Source organism: Sebastes fasciatus, chromosome 12 (assembly GCF_043250625.1).
Source record: "Sebastes fasciatus isolate fSebFas1 chromosome 12, fSebFas1.pri, whole genome shotgun sequence".
Lineage (NCBI taxonomy): Eukaryota > Metazoa > Chordata > Actinopteri > Perciformes > Sebastidae > Sebastes > Sebastes fasciatus.
The window spans coordinates 582005-602436 of NC_133806.1; the positions used below are offsets into that span (position 1 = coordinate 582005).

Below are 20432 nucleotides of genomic sequence, written 5' to 3' on the forward strand. Positions count from 1 at the left end.
GATTATTAGTTATTGTTAGATTAGATTATTAGTTATTGTTAGATTAGATTATTGGTTATAGTTAGATTAGATTATTAGTTATAGTTAGATTAGATTATTAGTTATAGTTGGATTAGATTATTAGTTTATAGTTGGATTAGATTATTAGTTTATAGTTAGATTAGATTATTAGTTATAGTTGGATTAGATTATTAGTTATTGTTAGATTAGATTATTAGTTATAGTTGGATTAGATTATTAGTTATTGTTAGATTAGATTATTGGTTATAGTTAGATTAGATTATTAGTTATTGTTAGATTAGATTATTAGTTATTGTTAGATTAGATTATTAGTTATAGTTGGATTAGATTATTAGTTTATAGTTAGATTAGATTATTAGTTATAGTTGGATTAGATTATTAGTTATTGTTAGATTAGATTATTAGTTATAGTTGGATTAGATTATTGGTTATTGTTAGATTAGATTATTGGTTATAGTTAGATTAGATTATTAGTTATAGTTAGATTAGATTATTAGTTATAGTTGGATTAGATTATTGGTTATTGTTAGATTAGATTACTGGTGAGGGATCAGGATTGAGAGTATTTTCTATATTAGAATCTGTCTGGGTGGAGGAGCATCATGTCTGGCAGCGTGTCCCTGAAAGGGTTCTTTTAAAGATTAATCTCACAGCGTGTTTGCTTTATTAGACAGTTCATGGTGAAAGGAGACGGGGGGGGGGGAGGAATAACAAAAGGCTCCAGGCCGTTTCTGAACTGAAGATTTATGGCAGGAGCCTCAGTCGGCACGACGACAGCCCGGAGGTTTAACTCGGTCCCACCGCCGGACACAAGGAATTAACTTGATTGACAAACACACTGATCTCAGCAGTAATCACAGTTCTGCCTGGACAGCAACGCCATCAGAGTTCTGACCCTTCGCTGGCGACAATACAGCCAAACCCTGCAAGAGAGGAGCTGGCCAACAGCTCAGCTTAACGCCTTCCCTACGACTGCACAGGAAACACAGCTCGGTTTAACGCTTTCCCTCCGACTGCACAGGAAACACAGCTCGGTTTAACGCTTTCCCTCCGACTGCACAGGAAACACAGCTCGGTTTAACGCTTTCCCTCCGACTGCACAGGAAACTCAGCTCGGTTTAACGCTTTCCCTCCGACTGCACAGGAAACTCAGCTCGGTTTAACGCTTTCCCTCCGACTGCACAGGAAACACAGCTCGGTTTAACGCTTTCCCTCCGACTGCACAGGAAACACAGCTCGGTTTAACGCTTTCCCTCCGACTGCACAGGAAACACAGCTCGGTTTAACGCTTTCCCTCCGACTGCACAGGAAACACAGCTCGGTTTAACGCTTTCCCTCCGACTGCACAGGAAACACAGCTCGGTTTAACGCTTTCCCTCCGACTGCACAGGAAACACAGCTCGGTTTAACGCTTTCCCTCCGACTGCACAGGAAACACAGCTCAGTATACGGACGTTTACCGTTTACTATGATTTTTTTTTCATGAACGTTTTCAACATACTAAAGTATGACTTTTTTATGAAATTTTTCGACATACTATACTATGACTTTTTTTCATGAAATCTTTCGACATACTTCACTATGACTTTTTCTTCATGAAATTTTTCTGACATACTTCACTATGACTTTTTTTAATGAAAGTTTTCTGACATACTATTGTGGTATATTTTCAAGTCTTGCACATGACCGAGAGGCCATAAGGGTAAACACATGGGTAAGAATCATAAGTGGAGAATATGGTCACAAGATATGACATGGGGCTGAAAGATAAATATGTAGGACAAAGGAGCCATGCATGGTTATGTAGGACAAAGGAGCCATGCATGGTTATACGCTCAGCTCAGCTGTTACATGCCATGGACCCGATATAAGGAGGCGCGAGAGCTCCGAAGGGAGGACTCTCAGATTTGACTTGAGACCTCCGGACGTTCTAGACGTTCGTTATGACATTTGTTGCTTGTTTGTAATAAACTCTATTATACCAAAAAGAACAGTGTCCGCGAAGCATCCTTCATCATCACTTCAACAGCACTGTCGCAGGAAAGAGACTACAAATTTGGCGTCACGAAAAGGATCGGAGGTGGCCGCAACAGCAGTACTGCTACAACTTCACAAAACGGTGAGCGCACTCATTGAATGCTGGTCATAAATTGGGGCTGTTATGTGGAGTTGTTTGGCCACACCGTAAATTAAGAACCTTCTTGTTATGGACATGTCCTGTTGATTTGATGTTTAAAGTGAGGCTCCGTGCTAAATTTAATGAAAAAAAAGGGGGAATGAATAGAGAAAAAAAAAAAAAAAAAATATATATATATATATATATAAAGTGAAGAAAAGAAGTATGAGAAATACAAGGAATAGTTTAGAATAGCTTCATGGTAACGGTAAGGTGTGTTAAATAGTATCGTGCGAGATTAATAAAGAGGGGCCCTCAACTTATTAACGGTAAGACACATGCATATTAGCCACTGCGTAACGATGGCTCTGACATAGTCCGGAATTAAGTTAGAAAGACAAAAGTGGGAAACCTGGATCCAGGTAATTTGAATAAATAAATGTAAAGAGTGTTAAGAGACAGAGAAATAAAGGAAATAAAGGAAATAAAGGAAATGATCATATGACAAGCCGCAAATCGGATAGAATAGAAAGCCCTCAAGTGGAGGAGCATGTAGTATGGGCCGCAATTAAAACCTGAAAACGACATCTTATGGTCAGTTTAATAACTGGAGAGTGTAGAATCACAATTCGAATGACCGTTACCACTCTGACGTTTGTTGACGAACGGTGTCTGAAGCAGCCTCTCGTCGAAGATTTTTACACCTCAACGGTAGCACAAATTTTATGAGAAAAAGTAAGGAAAATAGCGGCAGAAAGCATGCTGTACGAATGAAGATATCTAAAGTTGGAGTGAAGAGAATGTGTGTGTATGGACTTTGGGAGGAGGGAAAATGTGTGTGTGTGTGTGACATTTGGCTCCAGAGAGTATATGTGTCATTTAATAATTTGTAAGAATAGATACGTGGCCCGAGGTATTGTATAAAACCATGAGCTTCTGTTTCCAGAAGACTAAATGAATTAAATAATGTAAAACATAAGCTGTTGATTGTGGGAATTTCTCTGGATCAGAGATCGAAGCGCGCTCTCTCTGGATCACTGTTGCCACTCACGCCGTTGGGCGTGATGGCACGGCCGGTAGGAGTGGACGCTTGTTTTCTCTGCAAAAGAGGGATTTCCGGGAGATACAGTAAAAAGAATAAAACGATGAGCCACTGAAATGAGCCTGGTTACGATAAACGCATACACATAAGATAAATAACTATAAACCAGGACAAATAAAGTGGAGTTGTGTAACTGCAGTACCCGTATGGCCCTTGGAAAAGAATAGAAATATATGAATTAAATGAGTCAGTAAATAAAACATGAGCTCTTCTTAAAGGGGAGGAATAAAATTGATGATGCTGTTAAAGGGACCTAATGGGTTCACAAGAGACTAAATCATTGCATGTTTTTTGTCTGTTATGTCATTTATGGTGAATGAGAATTGAGACGGGAGGCAAGGCAGCGGGCCGGCACATCACGGAGTGTGGCTTGCTGACGTCCATGAGGAGGCTTCCGCTTCAATCTACTAAAGGCCGGTACAAATTTATCCACAGACTCTTTAACAAAAACAAAACCTGCATTTCCATATTTGTATGTGTTCTCAGTCGTAAGCAACATTGATGGTACACATATAAACCTGCTTGCATTTATAAACCTAAGAGGAGACTGACCTGCTCCTATACACATGAAAGAGTACATGCTCTAGGCAGTTTGGAGAAAGAAATAAATGAATAAATAGACAACTTGGCAACGGATTGATCAGTTAATGCATTTGATTAATTAATGGCATATGATTGTTTAGTCTAACCTCTGCTGACAATTGCAGATGTTCATTTATGTTATTGTGCGTGGGTTGTCTGATCTGTGCTGTGGTGGATATTCAATGTGGTGACTGTTTGACGATTTGAGCTGAATATTGATTAATTGGATAATTTATGATTGGTTGATTTGTTGATTAATTTAATTGGATAAATTGGTTAATTGATTGATTGGTTAGTTGATTGATTGGTTAATTGATTAATTGGATTAATTGGATAATTGGATAAATTGGTTAATTGATTGATTGGTTAGTTGATTGATTGGTTAATTGATTAATTGGATTAATTGGATAATTGTTGATTGATTGATTGGTTGATTGGTTGATTGGATAATTGGTTAATTGATTAATTGGTTAATTGATTAATTGGGTTAAAAAAAAAAAAAAAAAAAAAAAAAGGGGGGAAGTAATCTAAAAAGCCTTGAGTAGTTTTAATTTTAGCAATTACTCATTAAAGTACAATAACGGAACATAAGGAAGCCGTTATAATGGGAAAAAAGAACACTAAAAATCCAAAAGTAATCACTCCTGTTGAGATAGTACAGAAGAATAATCCTTTAATTAGGGGCATCGCAAACATTGCAAAAATATCGGAAAAATGGCACAAACGCTGGCCTGAAATTGACCAACCATGGCCAATGGAGGGGACTCTTAACCCAGATGTAATCAGAAGTAGAGCTAGGGTTACCACTGTGTTACAGAGCTATGGTGGGAGTTTCTCTAATGTACAATAAAGCATCATCTGTAACAATGGGTTATCCAGTGACAATTCTTACACATCATAGTCTCAGAAATCTTTTGAATTATGGTAAGAACAACTTGACCATGTCTAGGCTCAGAGACTATCATAGGCTCTTAGAGCAGGAAGATGTTACCCTAGCAAGATGTGTTACGGTAAATCCAGCGGAGAATTTGCCAACCCCAGAAGACGGTGAGCCACACAATTGTGTTCATGAAGCAGAGAAATACTCTAGACTTAGATCGGATTTACAAGCTCTCCCATTGCATGTGGTGGACTTGGAGTATTGGACTGATGGGTCTTGTTATCGTGTGGGCGATAAATTAAGGGCCGGCTATGCGATAGTAAAAGCCCAAGGAACTGGATTTACAGTGGAGAAGGCTGAAGAGATACCACAGCCTGCATCTGCACAACTTGCTGAGCTGGTGGGGTTAACTGAAGCGTGTTTGTTGGCAGAAGGGAAGCGAGTGACGATATATACTGACTCTGCATATGCACATAATGTGTGCCACTTGTTTGGAGCAGTGTGGAAGAACCGAGGGTTTAAGAAAACGGATGGTTCGCCGATACAGCATCACGCCCAGATCATGAAATTGTTGCATGCTATGATGAAGCCTAAAGAAATAGCAATAGCTAAATGTGCGGCACATAAGAAGGATGCGTCAAGGGTTTCACAAGGGAACAGAGCGGCTGATGAAGCTGCAAAAGCAGTCACTGGAGCAGATAAATTGGGCAAAGTTCTTCTCGTCACGCATGAAGTGAACTTGGAAGACAAAATTACGCTCAAAGATGTGATTTTAATGCAGGAAGCTGCTCCTGAAATGGACAAACAGTTGTGGCTAGACCGAGGTGCCACCCGAGATGCTACTGGACTTTGGAGAAATCATGAGGGGCTGGTACTATCACCTCCAGACCTGTTGGGTCTGATGATTCAGGAGGCGCATGGCTTAGCTCACGTTGCAAGGGGGGAAGTGAAGAGAAAGATCACGAAAGAGTATGGGTTTTGGGCACCATGTTTGCTTGAACAGATTGATTATGTCATAGGCAGGTGTACTATTTGTCTGAAAAACAATGTTCGGAGGGGAGTGCCGGTTCCTCCTGGCCACATCCCAACTCCAAGAGGTCCGATGCGGGAACTAGTTATAGACTATGTTGACATGATAAAACCGATTGAAGGGAAAAGGTACATGCTAGTCGTGGTGGACAGATTTTCACGATGGCCTGAGGCCTGTCCAACAAAACGAAAGGATGCTCAATCGGTTGCCAAGTTCTTATGCAGAGAGGTCATAAGCAGGTGGGGACTTCCAGATCGAATATCCTCAGACAATGGGAAAGAGTTTGTGGATAAGACGGTGAAATTGATTTTGCAAAAATTAGGAATCAAACAGCGTCTTGGGGCAATCTATAGCCCACGTAGTCAAGGAATCTGCGAGAGAATGAATGGTGTTCTGAAAAATCGTATTGTCAAAATATGCCAGCACACGGGGTTAAATTGGATAGCAGCACTTCCATTGGCGTTAATGGTATGTCGCTCTAGTGAGCTCCGCGATTTACATATGACACCTCATGAGTTGGTTACAGGAAGACTGATGCCAACGCCTTGTCTGCGGACAAGTGGGAAAGGTCCAAGTTTGGCCCTTTTAGAAGATGAAATGCAAACGTATGTTACATACATGGTTAATCTACATAAAAGAATATCCACATATGTGTCTGACAGGCAAACTAAGGAGGAGGTGCAGGAGAAGCTCGATGAGCAAAAAAGGATCACAGTGCAACCTGGAGACAAGGTGTTCGTGAAGGTGTTTAGACGGAAGTGGTATAACGAACGCCGTGAGGGACCGTTTGAAGTGGTTCGCAGTACTGGAACCGCGGTCCAGGTTAAGGGGTCTCCTACATGGTATCATTTATCACATTGTGTTAAAGCACCAAGTGAAGGGGCGCCACATTCACTGATTCAAGATGTTGAAGGCTCAAGAGAGCCCGAAGACAATGTGGAAGAACACACACCAGAGAGGGAGATGCATGAAAATCCCCAGAGTCAGAACTCAGAAGGAGAGATCACCCAGGTTGTGGACAATGTTGATGTTTCTGTACACATTCCTGATGATGCCAGAGATGACTCGGCAGTTGATGGACAGGACAGAAGATTTAGAGACATTGTCTTTCAACATGTCCCAGACCCAGCAGGACCTATTTCAGTTGCCTGCAAAGCGTCAGAGATATCAAAGGGCGGTGACTCCGCTGCAGGACAACCCAGGGATCCAGTTAGACCAAGGAGCCCGAGACCAGTTAGGAGAAGAGTCAAACCAGACCGTTATTAGAACCAGGGTTGAAGCAACCTTGGGAAAGTCAGTTCGGCTTCCATGTCAGTGTACAGAAGAAAATAGTGGTAAAGGGAAACTCAGAGTTCAGTGGGAAGATAGCCATGGTAAGATCCTAGATCTGTCAGAGACAGCACCATTAGGGAAATATACATTAGTTAATGACAAAAGGAGAGCGAAGGTTGAGGGAGACTGTAGTCTCTATGTATATAAGCCTCAACAGGAAGATCAAGGTGATTACAGGTGTTCTTTTTACGATCGACGTATTGGAAGTGAGCGGTCCGAGTTAGGATTTGTAGTTCGCGTGGTGTATCTAGTGATACTAGGGGGGAATAAAAGCATAGACCCCCAAGAGGTTGGGGAAACAAGAGAATTAACAACTATGACATCAACTCTCCAGATGAAAGCTGGACAGATGGAAGAGAAATCTACTCCTTCAATGGCAAAAGCTATTGGAAGTATAAATGCATCACATGTAACTACAAAGGCGCCTCAGGTGATATCTATAACGTCACCTCCTTTGAGTACTGTGATCAGAGCTAGGTTAGGAGGAACAGTTTACCTTCCTTGTCAATGTGGGAGATGGAATAATGGAGGGAACTTGTTTCCCAAATGGGAAAATAGTCGTGGTGAAGATTTGTTGTTGACAAGACCTGACGATGACGTTGTGCCTCGTGGTCAGAGGAAGTATATTTTGTATAATGAGGTTAGGTGGATAAAAATTAAAGATGATTGTTCCCTTGTCCTGCGTAACGTTACCCGGGAAGACGAAGGAGAATACATGTGTTCTTATGAAGAACCGGAGTTCAAATTTGTTCCATATCATAATTATTGGATCACAGGTCGTGTGACTCGTAGAGTGTCACTCCTGATAAAAGATTTGGGGCCTATTGAAGTTGCTATGGGTACTAAAGAAGTTCAGAAACAATTTACTACAGTAACCACTCCAAAGGTGATTAGTACACAGATAAAGCTTGTTACATTAGTTCCAAAAACAACTAAGAATGTTCATACACCTACTCTGGCTACTACTCTAGTTATGACTTCAAAGGGGATGAATGCTACAACAGCGACGACATCCGTGGCATCTACGACATTTGTAAATACAACGCAGATATCTAATATGACATCTTGGACCTTTAAGGATGTGACTAATGTACTCCAGAAGCAAATGTCAAAAATAGAGCCTAGCGTGAACAGCAGTAATGACATTGTTGAAGTTAGAGAACAGAGGATAGAAGAGAAGTATGTAGAGTCATCTATGACAGCCCAGAGGACTAGTTTAAACATAGATGAAACCTTTGTTGACTCTGATCAGACACCAGAGTACATGATGGATCATTACCATACAATACAAAAGAGAGACACTAAATGGAAGGCATTTGGGTTTGATCCTTCAGTGTTACAAATCGCAGACCCTTGGGCAGGTAGGAACTTATGGTTTCAGCAAGTAACCCACTCCGTAAGATCGGTTGTGAAAACGGATGGTCCGTGTCTGGTGAAAATCCGATCGCCAAGCTCATGGCCTTCGATTTTAGAGACTATACCAGAACCACTAACCACTATGTGTCAAAGTTATGCATTATCATGGCTCTTGTATCAACAGCAATCATCAGTGGATAAAGTGATGGCTTTAGCAATGAACCTTTTTAAGCCTAGATTGACTTGTTCTTGGTTGGCAGAATTACCATATGTAAATGTACTTGATCAGCATGAAGATATCAGAACAGCGGTCCCTGATATAATGGAGGTGACAGCAGTAGGAGCTACCAGCTGTTTTTGTTCAAATACAACTCATGAAGGGCCGGGAACGTTTATGGGGTTATCAGAGTGTGATAAATATATGATGGACTTGGGTAAAATGGAACGTGGGAATAGTAATGATTCGTATGAAGCATCTTTTCAGGTACCACAACACAAAGAGAAGACAATTTTAAGGGTACATAATCAGATATTGCCGGGGAATGTGACTATAGGGAATTTCAAGGATATTTGGTGGGTCTGTGGTAATAAGGCATACATATTTCTACCATATGGGTGGACAGGATGCTGTTATATGTCACTGTTGAAACTTCCATATGAGGTTCTTACTATCCAGAAGGGAGTAGGGCCAGAGGGGGTCCAATCTGATGTCGCTTCAAGTAGTAGGAGAAAACGTGAGTTGGCACAGTTTCACAAGTTGGAATCCTACCATTGGAGAATAAGTTTAGGAGAGAAGTGGGGTATAGGATTATTTCCATGGTATGGGGTGGCATTCTTGGCAGATCACATCGACAACATTACCTACACCTTGCAAGGCTTTGCGAACGAAACCATAAGAGGTTTCGAATTGTTGTCAAACACCCAGAGAAGTCACAGACTGACGTTGCTGAAACATGACATGGCTCTTGATTATATTTTGGCCAAACAAGGGGGCTTATGTGTTGCTTTAAATTTAACAGGAGATGCCTGCTACACTTTGATTCCTGATAGTTCTGATAATATGACTAGTGTCATAGGGGCATTGAAGCTCATAAGAGATGCGTTTGGCCCATCAGAAGACGCGGGATGGTCTGCAAATGCTTGGTTACAGGATAAATTGGGGCCACTAGGGGCAGTGTTAGTTCAGGTTTTGGTAGCGCTCGTTCTGGCGTTGTGTGTGATGTTTTGTTTTTGCACGCTGTTGTTGACCTTTGCAAAGGCTATGATAATTAGATGGGTTGGAGTTGTGCTGCCCGGCGAGCAAACGCTGATGCCATTATTACACGAAGCTGACACGGACGGGGATGAGGATGACGCAATAAAGATCGAATTGGTGGAGGAATATCCATTTTAAATATCTCATATGATTATAATCCTATTATTTACCTCTGTTTTTGCTTGCGTAGTTTGTAGTGTTGATTTTGTTTTGCTCTTTCGAGACTTTGTTTAGTCTCGAAGGGGGGATATGGCAACAAAGGAACAATATGATTTCTAATTTCACATTTTGACTTATATGATTTCTAATTTCACATTTTGACTTATATGATTTCTAATTTCACATTTTGACTTATATGATTTCTAAATTCACATTTTTACTTATAGAAGTGTTCTTATTCTGTGTTTGATGTTTTAATTTGTATCTGTTATGTATGCAAAAGATACTGGTTTTCTTTTCTTTCATTCTAGAACATATTGGGGGAAGACCACTGTGAGGGTGGTAGATTGTCAGGGACTCCGATGGGCTGAATGGATTCAGACACTTCAAACATGAAAATACGAATGGCCTGAAGAACTCTGAACGTGGACTGGCGATACAACATCCAGAGTCAAGACGTCATCGATACTATACCGGAGTCAAGGCTGCTGAGAAACTGCAGCGTTATATAGTCTTATGTCTTCTCTTAGATGTTACATTAGTATTCTTAAAAATGAATTGTCTTTTTTGTGTATTACATGCTTGGCAAGTGATGGTTTCTAAATATAATGGGACCTCAGATGTTTTCTTTTTCTCGATGTTTAGGGACAGTGGGGTAGGCAGGAAAAGGTCCATAGAAAGGTGCGATGGGTCGACCAGCCTGACTTTGGACATTGTCTTGTTTTAATTTGCTGAGAGTTCCATATGTATTTGCTTAAATCATTTCCATACACAAATTGCTAAATTTCCTCATTTCAGTGTTATGAAGTTCTACGTATGGTCGCCTTGGCAGAGGGACCGTGAGAGAATTTTCCTGTCTACATTGTTCAATGGATATTTCAAGAAAGATTAGCTGCCTGACAGGTTTTTCACTCTCACTTTTAGACTCCATACAGTTGTTTCAATGGTAAAAAGGGCGGGTTGTTAAATTTGTCATGTTAAATACACCTGTATGTCTCTTCTTTTATTTTTTCGAGACTTTGTGTAAGTCTCGAAGGGGGGAATATGTGGTATATTTTCAAGTCTTGCACATGACCGAGAGGCCATAAGGGTAAACACATGGGTAAGAATCATAAGTGGAGAATATGGTCACAAGATATGACATGGGGCTGAAAGATAAATATGTAGGACAAAGGAGCCATGCATGGTTATGTAGGACAAAGGAGCCATGCATGGTTATACGCTCAGCTCAGCTGTTACATGCCATGGACCCGATATAAGGAGGCGCGAGAGCTCCGAAGGGAGGACTCTCAGATTTGACTTGAGACCTCCGGACGTTCTAGACGTTCGTTATGACATTTGTTGCTTGTTTGTAATAAACTCTATTATACCAAAAAGAACAGTGTCCGCGAAGCATCCTTCATCATCACTTCAACAGCACTGTCGCAGGAAAGAGACTACACTATACTATGACTTTTTTTCATGAAATCTTTCGACATACTTCACTATGACTTTTTTTAATGAAATTTTTCAACATACTATACTATGACTTTTTCTTCATGAAAGTTTTCAACATACTAAAGTATGACTTTTTTTCATGAAATTTTTCAACATACTGAAGTATGACTTTTTTTCATGAAAGTTTTCTGACATACTATACTATGACTTTTTTTAATGAAAGTTTTCTGACATACTATACTATGACTTTTTAATGAAATTTTTCGACATACTTCACTATGACTTTTTCTTCATGAAATTTTTCTGACATACTTCACTATGACTTTTTTTAATGAAATTTTTCAACATACTATACTATGACTTTTTCTTCATGAAAGTTTTCAACATACTAAAGTATGACTTTTTCTTCATGAAAGTTTTCAACATACTATACTATGACTTTTTCTTCATGAAAGTTTTCAACATACTGAAGTATGACTTTTTTTCATGAAAGTTTTCTGACATACTATACTATGACTTTTTCTTCATGAAAGTTTTCAACATACTATACTATGACTTTTTCTTCATGAAAGTTTTCAACATACTATACTATGACTTTTTCTTCATGAAAGTTTTCAACATACTAAAGTATGACTTTTTCTTCATGAAAGTTTTCAACATACTGAAGTATGACTTTTTTTAATGAAAGTTTTCTGACATACTATACTATGACTTTTTCTTCATGAAAGTTTTCAACATACTATACTATGACTTTTTTTAATGAAAGTTTTCTGACATACTATACTATGACTTTTTAATGAAATTTTTCGACATACTATACTATGACTTTTTCTTCATGAAAGTTTTCAACATACTATACTATGACTTTTTCTTCATGAAAGTTTTCAACATACTAAAGTATGACTTTTTTTCATGAAATTTTTCAACATACTATACTATGACTTTTTCTTCATGAAAGTTTTCAACATACTAAAGTATGACTTTTTCTTCATGAAAGTTTTCAACATACTGAAGTATGACTTTTTTTCATGAAAGTTTTCTGACATACTATACTATGACTTTTTTTCATGAAAGTTTTCTGACATACTATACTATGACTTTTTAATGAAATTTTTCGACATACTTCACTATGACTTTTTCTTCATGAAATTTTTCTGACATACTTCACTATGACTTTTTTTAATGAAATTTTTCAACATACTAAAGTATGACTTTTTCTTCATGAAAGTTTTCAACATACTGAAGTATGACTTTTTTTCATGAAAGTTTTCTGACATACTATACTATGACTTTTTCTTCATGAAAGTTTTCAACATACTATACTATGACTTTTTCTTCATGAAAGTTTTCAACATACTATACTATGACTTTTTCTTCATGAAAGTTTTCAACATACTAAAGTATGACTTTTTCTTCATGAAAGTTTTCAACATACTGAAGTATGACTTTTTTTCATGAAAGTTTTCTGACATACTATACTATGACTTTTTTTAATGAAAGTTTTCTGACATACTATACTATGACTTTTTCTTCATGAAAGTTTTCAACATACTATACTATGACTTTTTTTAATGAAAGTTTTCTGACATACTATACTATGACTTTTTAATGAAATTTTTCGACATACTTCACTATGACTTTTTTTAATGAAATTTTTCAACATACTATACTATGACTTTTTCTTCATGAAAGTTTTCAACATACTATACTATGACTTTTTCTTCATGAAAGTTTTCAACATACTATACTATGACTTTTTTTCATGAAATTTTTCTGACATACTATACTATGACTTTTTTTCATGAAAGTTTTCAACATACTATACTATGACTTTTTTTCATGAAAGTTTTCAACATACTATACTATGACTTTTTTTCATGAAAGTTTTCTGACATACTATACTATGACTTTTTTTCATGAAAGTTTTCAACATACTATACTATGACTTTTTTTCATGAAATTTTTCAACATACTATACTATGACTTTTTTTCATGAAATTTTTCAACATACTATACTATGACTTTTTCTTCATGAAAGTTTTCAACATACTTCACTATGACTTTTTCTTCATGAAAGTTTTCAACATACTATACTATGACTTTTTTTAATGAAAGTTTTCAACATACTTCACTATGACTTTTTCTTCATGAAAGTTTTCAACATACTATACTATGACTTTTTTTAATGAAAGTTTTCTGACATACTATACTATGACTTTTTTTCATGAAAGTTTTCAACATACTATACTATGACTTTTTTTAATGAAAGTTTTCAACATACTATACTATGACTTTTTTTAATGAAATTTTTCAACATACTATACTATGACTTTTTCTTCATGAAAGTTTTCAACATACTAAAGTATGACTTTTTCTTCATGAAATTTTTCGACATACTTCACTATGACTTTTTTTCATGAAAGTTTTCAACATACTATACTATGACTTTTTTATGAAATTTTTCGACATACTTCACTATGACTTTTTTTCATGAAAGTTTTCAACATACTTCACTATGATGTATTTTTCATGAAATTTTTTCGACATACTATACTATGTTTACCACCGACTGTACAGCAAACACAGCTCAGTATACGGACGTTTACCGCCGACCGCACAAGAAAGGGTTAACCCTAACCCTAACCCACAGCTCAGTATACGGACGTTTACCGCTGACTGCCCAGGAAACACAGCTCAGTATACGGACGCATGGCAAAACTGCAGTTTATGAGATTTCCCTTTGGGCTGCACTGCAGACTGAGCTCAGAGTGTGTGACAGAGTCTTACCTTTGACTGCATAGCAAACAGAGTCAAGGCGAAGGACACCAGCGCCGTCGCCCCCACGGCCCACAGAACTGCTTCTGCATCAAAGGAGCTGCAGGCAGAAATATCAAACAGATAAGCAGTGGGAAGGCACCCCGTAGCATCACGTCAAACTACTCAGCAGGCAGCTGGATACATGAACAGTTGGTTCTGTTCTCTCCTAAAAGGGAAACATTACTTTCTTATAAGAAATGTGGTATTTTTTCATTTCATAGTCTGTATCATGTGTCTGAACTAGAGCGATGAGCGAGGACCCCCCGCTGGACGTGCATTGCATAATATATTGCCAATGTTCATTTCATATCAGTTACAGCTTCAGTTATGGCAATGTCCCATAAATATGATAATTTGAATGTATTATTGATAGTCGGCTTCGACTGGTGCCTTCACTGTCAGAGTGACGAGCTGCTAACAGACGCCACATCTCACAGATGGAAAAGGTAACGTGTGTTTACGCGGCGCCGCTACCGACAAATTGCTTTTAGACTATTTGTGATGCTTCCGATTTATCTTCTGCTGAAAATATGATTCCATGTGCTTTTTTTTTAATTTGGTAAACCAGCAATGATAACATCTTATCAGGTTTGATGGCTTCATTGCTGGCTTCCCACTCCGCTCTCAGATATGGATCAAATAAGGTTATTATTGTGTAAATGAGTCAGCATCAGGTGGGGATTCATCCTGAGAAACAAACACTCACGCTGCCACAGAGCCGAGCATCAGGCCCTCCGCGACGGTCTGAGACAGAGAGGGAGAGAAGGAGGGAGAGAAGGAGGGAGAGACAAATGGAAAGTAAATACATGACAAAAAAAGCTAATTTGATGCCTGGCTGGTACTGCTTCTACTCACAAACAGGCCCAGGGCGATGAAATTGAGAGGGACTCGACGACGGAGGTTGTCACAGCAGGACAAGGCCACGATGAACACCATCACCACCGCCCTGTTTCACAGAGAATATAGAGGGTATCGTAAATAGAAAAATAAAAAGCCTATAAACAGAGAAACAGCACGATGTCCAATATGTGAATTCACTGAGTGCATTATTTATGCAGTGTAGTTGGCCGTCTGCGGGGGGGGGGAGGGGGGGTTTGTGATTTACTTCCACGGATTTCTATGAGTGACGTTTTCATTTCGGTAAGTCAGCGGGAGACGGGACGTTTGTAGCTGGTCAAACTGGTTAAAGCAAGAAAAGTGTGATAGCTTACATCATGGCAAAGGAGAACCAGTTGTTGTCCAATGTCCATGTCCTGAGAGCGTCCCTGTTATCACATTAGAAAAAGGGAGAGAGGGAGAGAGGGAGTGTTTAATAGAGGCAGTAGAATGATTTTATTAAATATTAACGGAGGACGGAGCATTGTGCACATGGGAGCTGAATGACTGTTCTACAGAACCGATTATACATGGATAGGTGTTGTGACTGGGGGGACGTCCCCGGTGTAATAGTGTCTCACCAGTAGATGAAAGCACAGATGATCCCGACAGTCAGCAGCAGCTGAATCATCAAGGTCAGGTAGACTTTCCTTATGAAACCTGTTGACACAGTGAGACGGACGGACAGACAGACAGACGGACGGACGGACGGACAGACAGACAGAGAGACAGACAGACAGACAGACAGACAGACAGACACACAGACAGACAGAGAGACACACAGACAGAGAGACAGAGAGACACACAGACAGACAGACAGACACACAGACAGAGAGACACACAGACAGAGAGACAGAGAGACACACAGACAGAGAGACAGAGAGACACACAGACAGAGAGACACACAGACAGACACACAGACAGAGAGACAGAGAGACACACAGACAGAGAGACACACAGACAGACACACAGACAGAGAGACAGAGAGACACACAGACAGAGAGACACACAGACAGACACACAGACAGACACACAGACAGACAGACAGACAGACAGACAGACAGACAGACAGACAGACAGACAGACACACAGACAGACAGAGAGACACACAGACAGAGAGACAGAGAGACACACAGACAGAGAGACACACAGACAGACACACAGACAGACACACAGACAGACAGACAGACAGACAGACAGACAGACAGACAGACAGACAGACAGACACACAGACAGACAGAGAGACACACAGACAGAGAGACAGAGAGACACACAGACAGAGAGACACACAGACAGACACACAGACAGACACACAGACAGACAGAGAGACAGGCAGACAGACACACAGACAGACAGACAGGGTTGTTTGGAACATTTAGAAGCGTCTCTGTTTTCACTAAACAGCGTCTCATTTAAAGTGATTTGTGTTGCGTGGGAGGTGAAGAGACGAGGAGACGAGGCGGGGGACAGCTGAGAGATCAGGGAACAATTTTCAATTTCAAATCAATTTCAAGAAAATACTGCAAAGCAAATGAGGGAGTCCATGCTGTTTATCCCTTCAGCTCTGACCATGCAGACAAAAACATATTGGTTTGTCTCCCGTCTTCTAGTCCTCACCCTTCTTCTAGTCCCCTCCCGTCTTCTAGTCCCCTCCCTTCTTCTAGTCCCTCCCGTCTTCTAGTCCCTCCCGTCTTCTAGTCCCTCCCGTCTTCTAGTCCTCACCCTTCTTCTAGTCCCCTCCCGTCTTCTAGTCCCTCCCGTCTTCTAGTCCCTCCCGTCTTCTAGTCCTCACCCTTCTTCTAGTCCCCTCCCGTCTTCTAGTCCCTCCCGTCTTCTAGTCCCTCCCGTCTTCTAGTCCTCACCCTTCTTCTAGTCCCTCCTGTCTTCTAGTCCCTCCCGTCTTCTAGTCCCTCCCGTCTTCTAGTCCTCACCCTTCTTCTAGTCCCTCCCGTCTTCTAGTCCCTCCCGTCTTCTAGTCCCTCCCGTCTTCTAGTCCTCACCCTTCTTCTAGTCCCTCCCGTCTTCTAGTCCCTCCCGTCTTCTAGTCCCTCCCGTCTTCTAGTCCTCACCCTTCTTCTAGTCCCTCCCGTCTTCTAGTCCCTCCCGTCTTCTAGTCCCTCCCGTCTTCTAGTCCTCACCCTTCTTCTAGTCCCCTCCCGTCTTCTAGTCCTCACCCTTCTTCTAGTCCCTCCCGTCTTCTAGTCCCCTCCCGTCTTCTAGTCCTCACCCTTCTTCTAGTCCCTCCCGTCTTCTAGTCCTCACCCTTCTTCTAGTCCCTCCCGTCTTCTAGTCCTCACCCTTCTTCTAGTCCCTCCCGTCTTCTAGTCCCTCCCGTCTTCTAGTCCCTCCCGTCTTCTAGTCCCTCCCGTCTTCTAGTCCTCACCCTTCTTCTAGTCCCTCCCGTCTTCTAGTCCCTCCCGTCTTCTAGTCCCTCCCGTCTTCTAGTCCTCACCCTTCTTCTAGTCCCCTCCCGTCTTCTAGTCCTCACCCTTCTTCTAGTCCCTCCCGTCTTCTAGTCCCCTCCCGTCTTCTAGTCCTCACCCTTCTTCTAGTCCCTCCCGTCTTCTAGTCCTCACCCTTCTTCTAGTCCCTCCCGTCTTCTAGTCCTCACCCTTCTTCTAGTCCCTCCCGTCTTCTAGTCCCTCCCGTCTTCTAGTCCTCACCCTTCTTCTAGTCCCTCCCGTCTTCTAGTCCCCTCCCGTCTTCTAGTCCCCTCCCGTCTTCTAGTCCTCACCCTTCTTCTAGTCCCTCCCGTCTTCTAGTCCCCTCCCGTCTTCTAGTCCTCACCCTTCTTCTAGTCCCTCCCGTCTTCTAGTCCTCACCCTTCTTCTAGTCCCTCCCGTCTTCTAGTCCTCACCCTTCTTCTAGTCCCTCCCGTCTTCTAGTCCTCACCCTTCTTCTAGTCCCTCCCGTCTTCTAGTCCCTCCCGTCTTCTAGTCCTCACCCTTCTTCTAGTCCCTCCCGTCTTCTAGTCCTCACCCTTCTTCTAGTCCCTCCCGTCTTCTAGTCCCCTCCCGTCTTCTAGTCCCTCCCGTCTTCTAGTCCTCACCCTTCTTCTAGTCCCCTCCCGTCTTCTAGTCCCCTCCCTTCTTCTAGTCCCTCCCGTCTTCTAGTCCTCACCCTTCTTCTAGTCCCCTCCCGTCTTCTAGTCCCCTCCCGTCTTCTAGTCCTCACCCTTCTTCTAGTCCCTCCCGTCTTCTAGTCCCTCCCGTCTTCTAGTCCCTCCCGTCTTCTAGTCCTCACCCTTCTTCTAGTCCCCTCCCGTCTTCTAGTCCTCACCCTTCTTCTAGTCCCTCCCGTCTTCTAGTCCCCTCCCGTCTTCTAGTCCTCACCCTTCTTCTAGTCCCTCCCGTCTTCTAGTCCTCACCCTTCTTCTAGTCCCTCCCGTCTTCTAGTCCTCACCCTTCTTCTAGTCCCTCCCGTCTTCTAGTCCCTCCCGTCTTCTAGTCCTCACCCTTCTTCTAGTCCCTCCCGTCTTCTAGTCCTCACCCTTCTTCTAGTCCCTCCTGTCTTCTAGTCCCTCCCGTCTTCTAGTCCCTCCCGTCTTCTAGTCCTCACCCTTCTTCTAGTCCCTCCCGTCTTCTAGTCCCTCCCGTCTTCTAGTCCTCACCCTTCTTCTAGTCCCTCCCGTCTTCTAGTCCCTCCCGTCTTCTAGTCCTCACCCTTCTTCTAGTCCCTCCCGTCTTCTAGTCCTCACCCTTCTTCTAGTCCCTCCCGTCTTCTAGTCCCTCCCGTCTTCTAGTCCTCACCCTTCTTCTAGTCCCTCCCGTCTTCTAGTCCCTCCCGTCTTCTAGTCCTCACCCTTCTTCTAGTCCCTCCCGTCTTCTAGTCCTCACCCTTCTTCTAGTCCCTCCCGTCTTCTAGTCCCCTCCCGTCTTCTAGTCCTCACCCTTCTTCTAGTCCCTCCCGTCTTCTAGTCCTCACCCTTCTTATAGTCCCTCCCGTCTTCTAGTCCCTCCCGTCTTCTAGTCCTCACCCTTCTTCTAGTCCCTCCCGTCTTCTAGTCCTCACCCTTCTTCTAGTCCCTCCCGTCTTCTAGTCCCCTCCCGTCTTCTAGTCCTCACCCTTCTTCTAGTCCCCTCCCGTCTTCTAGTCCCCTCCCTTCTTCTAGTCCCTCCCGTCTTCTAGTCCTCACCCTTCTTCTAGTCCCCTCCCGTCTTCTAGTCCCCTCCCGTCTTCTAGTCCTCACCCTTCTTCTAGTCCCTCCCGTCTTCTAGTCCCTCCCGTCTTCTAGTCCCTCCCGTCTTCTAGTCCTCACCCTTCTTCTAGTCCCCTCCCGTCTTCTAGTCCCTCCCGTCTTCTAGTCCCTCCCGTCTTCTAGTCCTCACCCTTCTTCTAGTCCCCTCCCGTCTTCTAGTCCCTCCCGTCTTCTAGTCCCTCCCGTCTTCTAGTCCTCACCCTTCTTCTAGTCCCTCCTGTCTTCTAGTCCCTCCCGTCTTCTAGTCCCTCCCGTCTTCTAGTCCTCACCCTTCTTCTAGTCCCTCCCGTCTTCTAGTCCCTCCCGTCTTCTAGTCCCTCCCGTCTTCTAGTCCTCACCCTTCTTCTAGTCCCTCCCGTCTTCTAGTCCCTCCCGTCTTCTAGTCCCTCCCGTCTTCTAGTCCTCACCCTTCTTCTAGTCCCTCCCGTCTTCTAGTCCCTCCCGTCTTCTAGTCCCTCCCGTCTTCTAGTCCTCACCCTTCTTCTAGTCCCCTCCCGTCTTCTAGTCCTCACCCTTCTTCTAGTCCCTCCCGTCTTCTAGTCCCCTCCCGTCTTCTAGTCCTCACCCTTCTTCTAGTCCCTCCCGTCTTCTAGTCCTCACCCTTCTTCTAGTCCCTCCCGTCTTCTAGTCCTCACCCTTCTTCTAGTCCCTCCCGTCTTCTAGTCCCTCCCGTCTTCTAGTCCCTCCCGTCTTCTAGTCCCTCCCGTCTTCTAGTCCCTCCCGTCTTCTAGTCCTCACCCTTCTTCTAGTCCCTCCCGTCTTCTAGTCCCTCCCGTCTTCTAGTCCCTCCCGTCTTCTAGTCCTCACCCTTCTTCTAGTCCCCTCCCGTCTTCTAGTCCTCACCCTTCTTCTAGTCCCTCCCGTCTTCTAGTCCCCTCCCGTCTTCTAGTCCTCACCCTTCTTCTAGTCCCTCCCGTCTTCTAGTCCTCACCCTTCTTCTAGTCCCTCCCGTCTTCTAGTCCTCACCCTTCTTCTAGTCCCTCCCGTCTTCTAGTCCCTCCCGTCTTCTAGTCCTCACCCTTCTTCTAGTCCCTCCCGTCTTCTAGTCCCTCCCGTCTTCTAGTCCCTCCCGTCTTCTAGTCCTCACCCTTCTTCTAGTCCCTCCCGTCTTCTAGTCCCTCCCGTCTTCTAGTCCTCACCCTTCTTCTAGTCCCTCCTGTCTTCTAGTCCCTCCCGTCTTCTAGTCCTCACCCTTCTTCTAGTCCCTCCTGTCTTCTAGTCCCTCCCGTCTTCTAGTCCCTCCCGTCTTCTAGTCCTCACCCTTCTTCTAG

General features: G+C 42.5%; 1 protein-coding gene across 2 annotated transcripts in view; it reads right to left on the bottom strand.

Annotated features, from left to right (window-relative positions):
* Positions 1 to 20432, bottom strand: part of LOC141778302 (protein lifeguard 1) — a 34285-nt gene that overhangs the window by 10989 nt on the left and 2864 nt on the right. For both annotated transcript variants that reach the window (XM_074652485.1, XM_074652484.1), the window contains exons 4-8: positions 15545 to 15623; positions 15299 to 15352; positions 14943 to 15033; positions 14794 to 14831; positions 14058 to 14145 (exon numbers count right to left, since the gene is read on the bottom strand). In XM_074652485.1, the coding sequence (XP_074508586.1) occupies positions 14058 to 14145; positions 14794 to 14831; positions 14943 to 15033; positions 15299 to 15352; positions 15545 to 15623 (350 nt within the window). The remainder of the gene's footprint in view (positions 1 to 14057; positions 14146 to 14793; positions 14832 to 14942; positions 15034 to 15298; positions 15353 to 15544; positions 15624 to 20432) is intronic.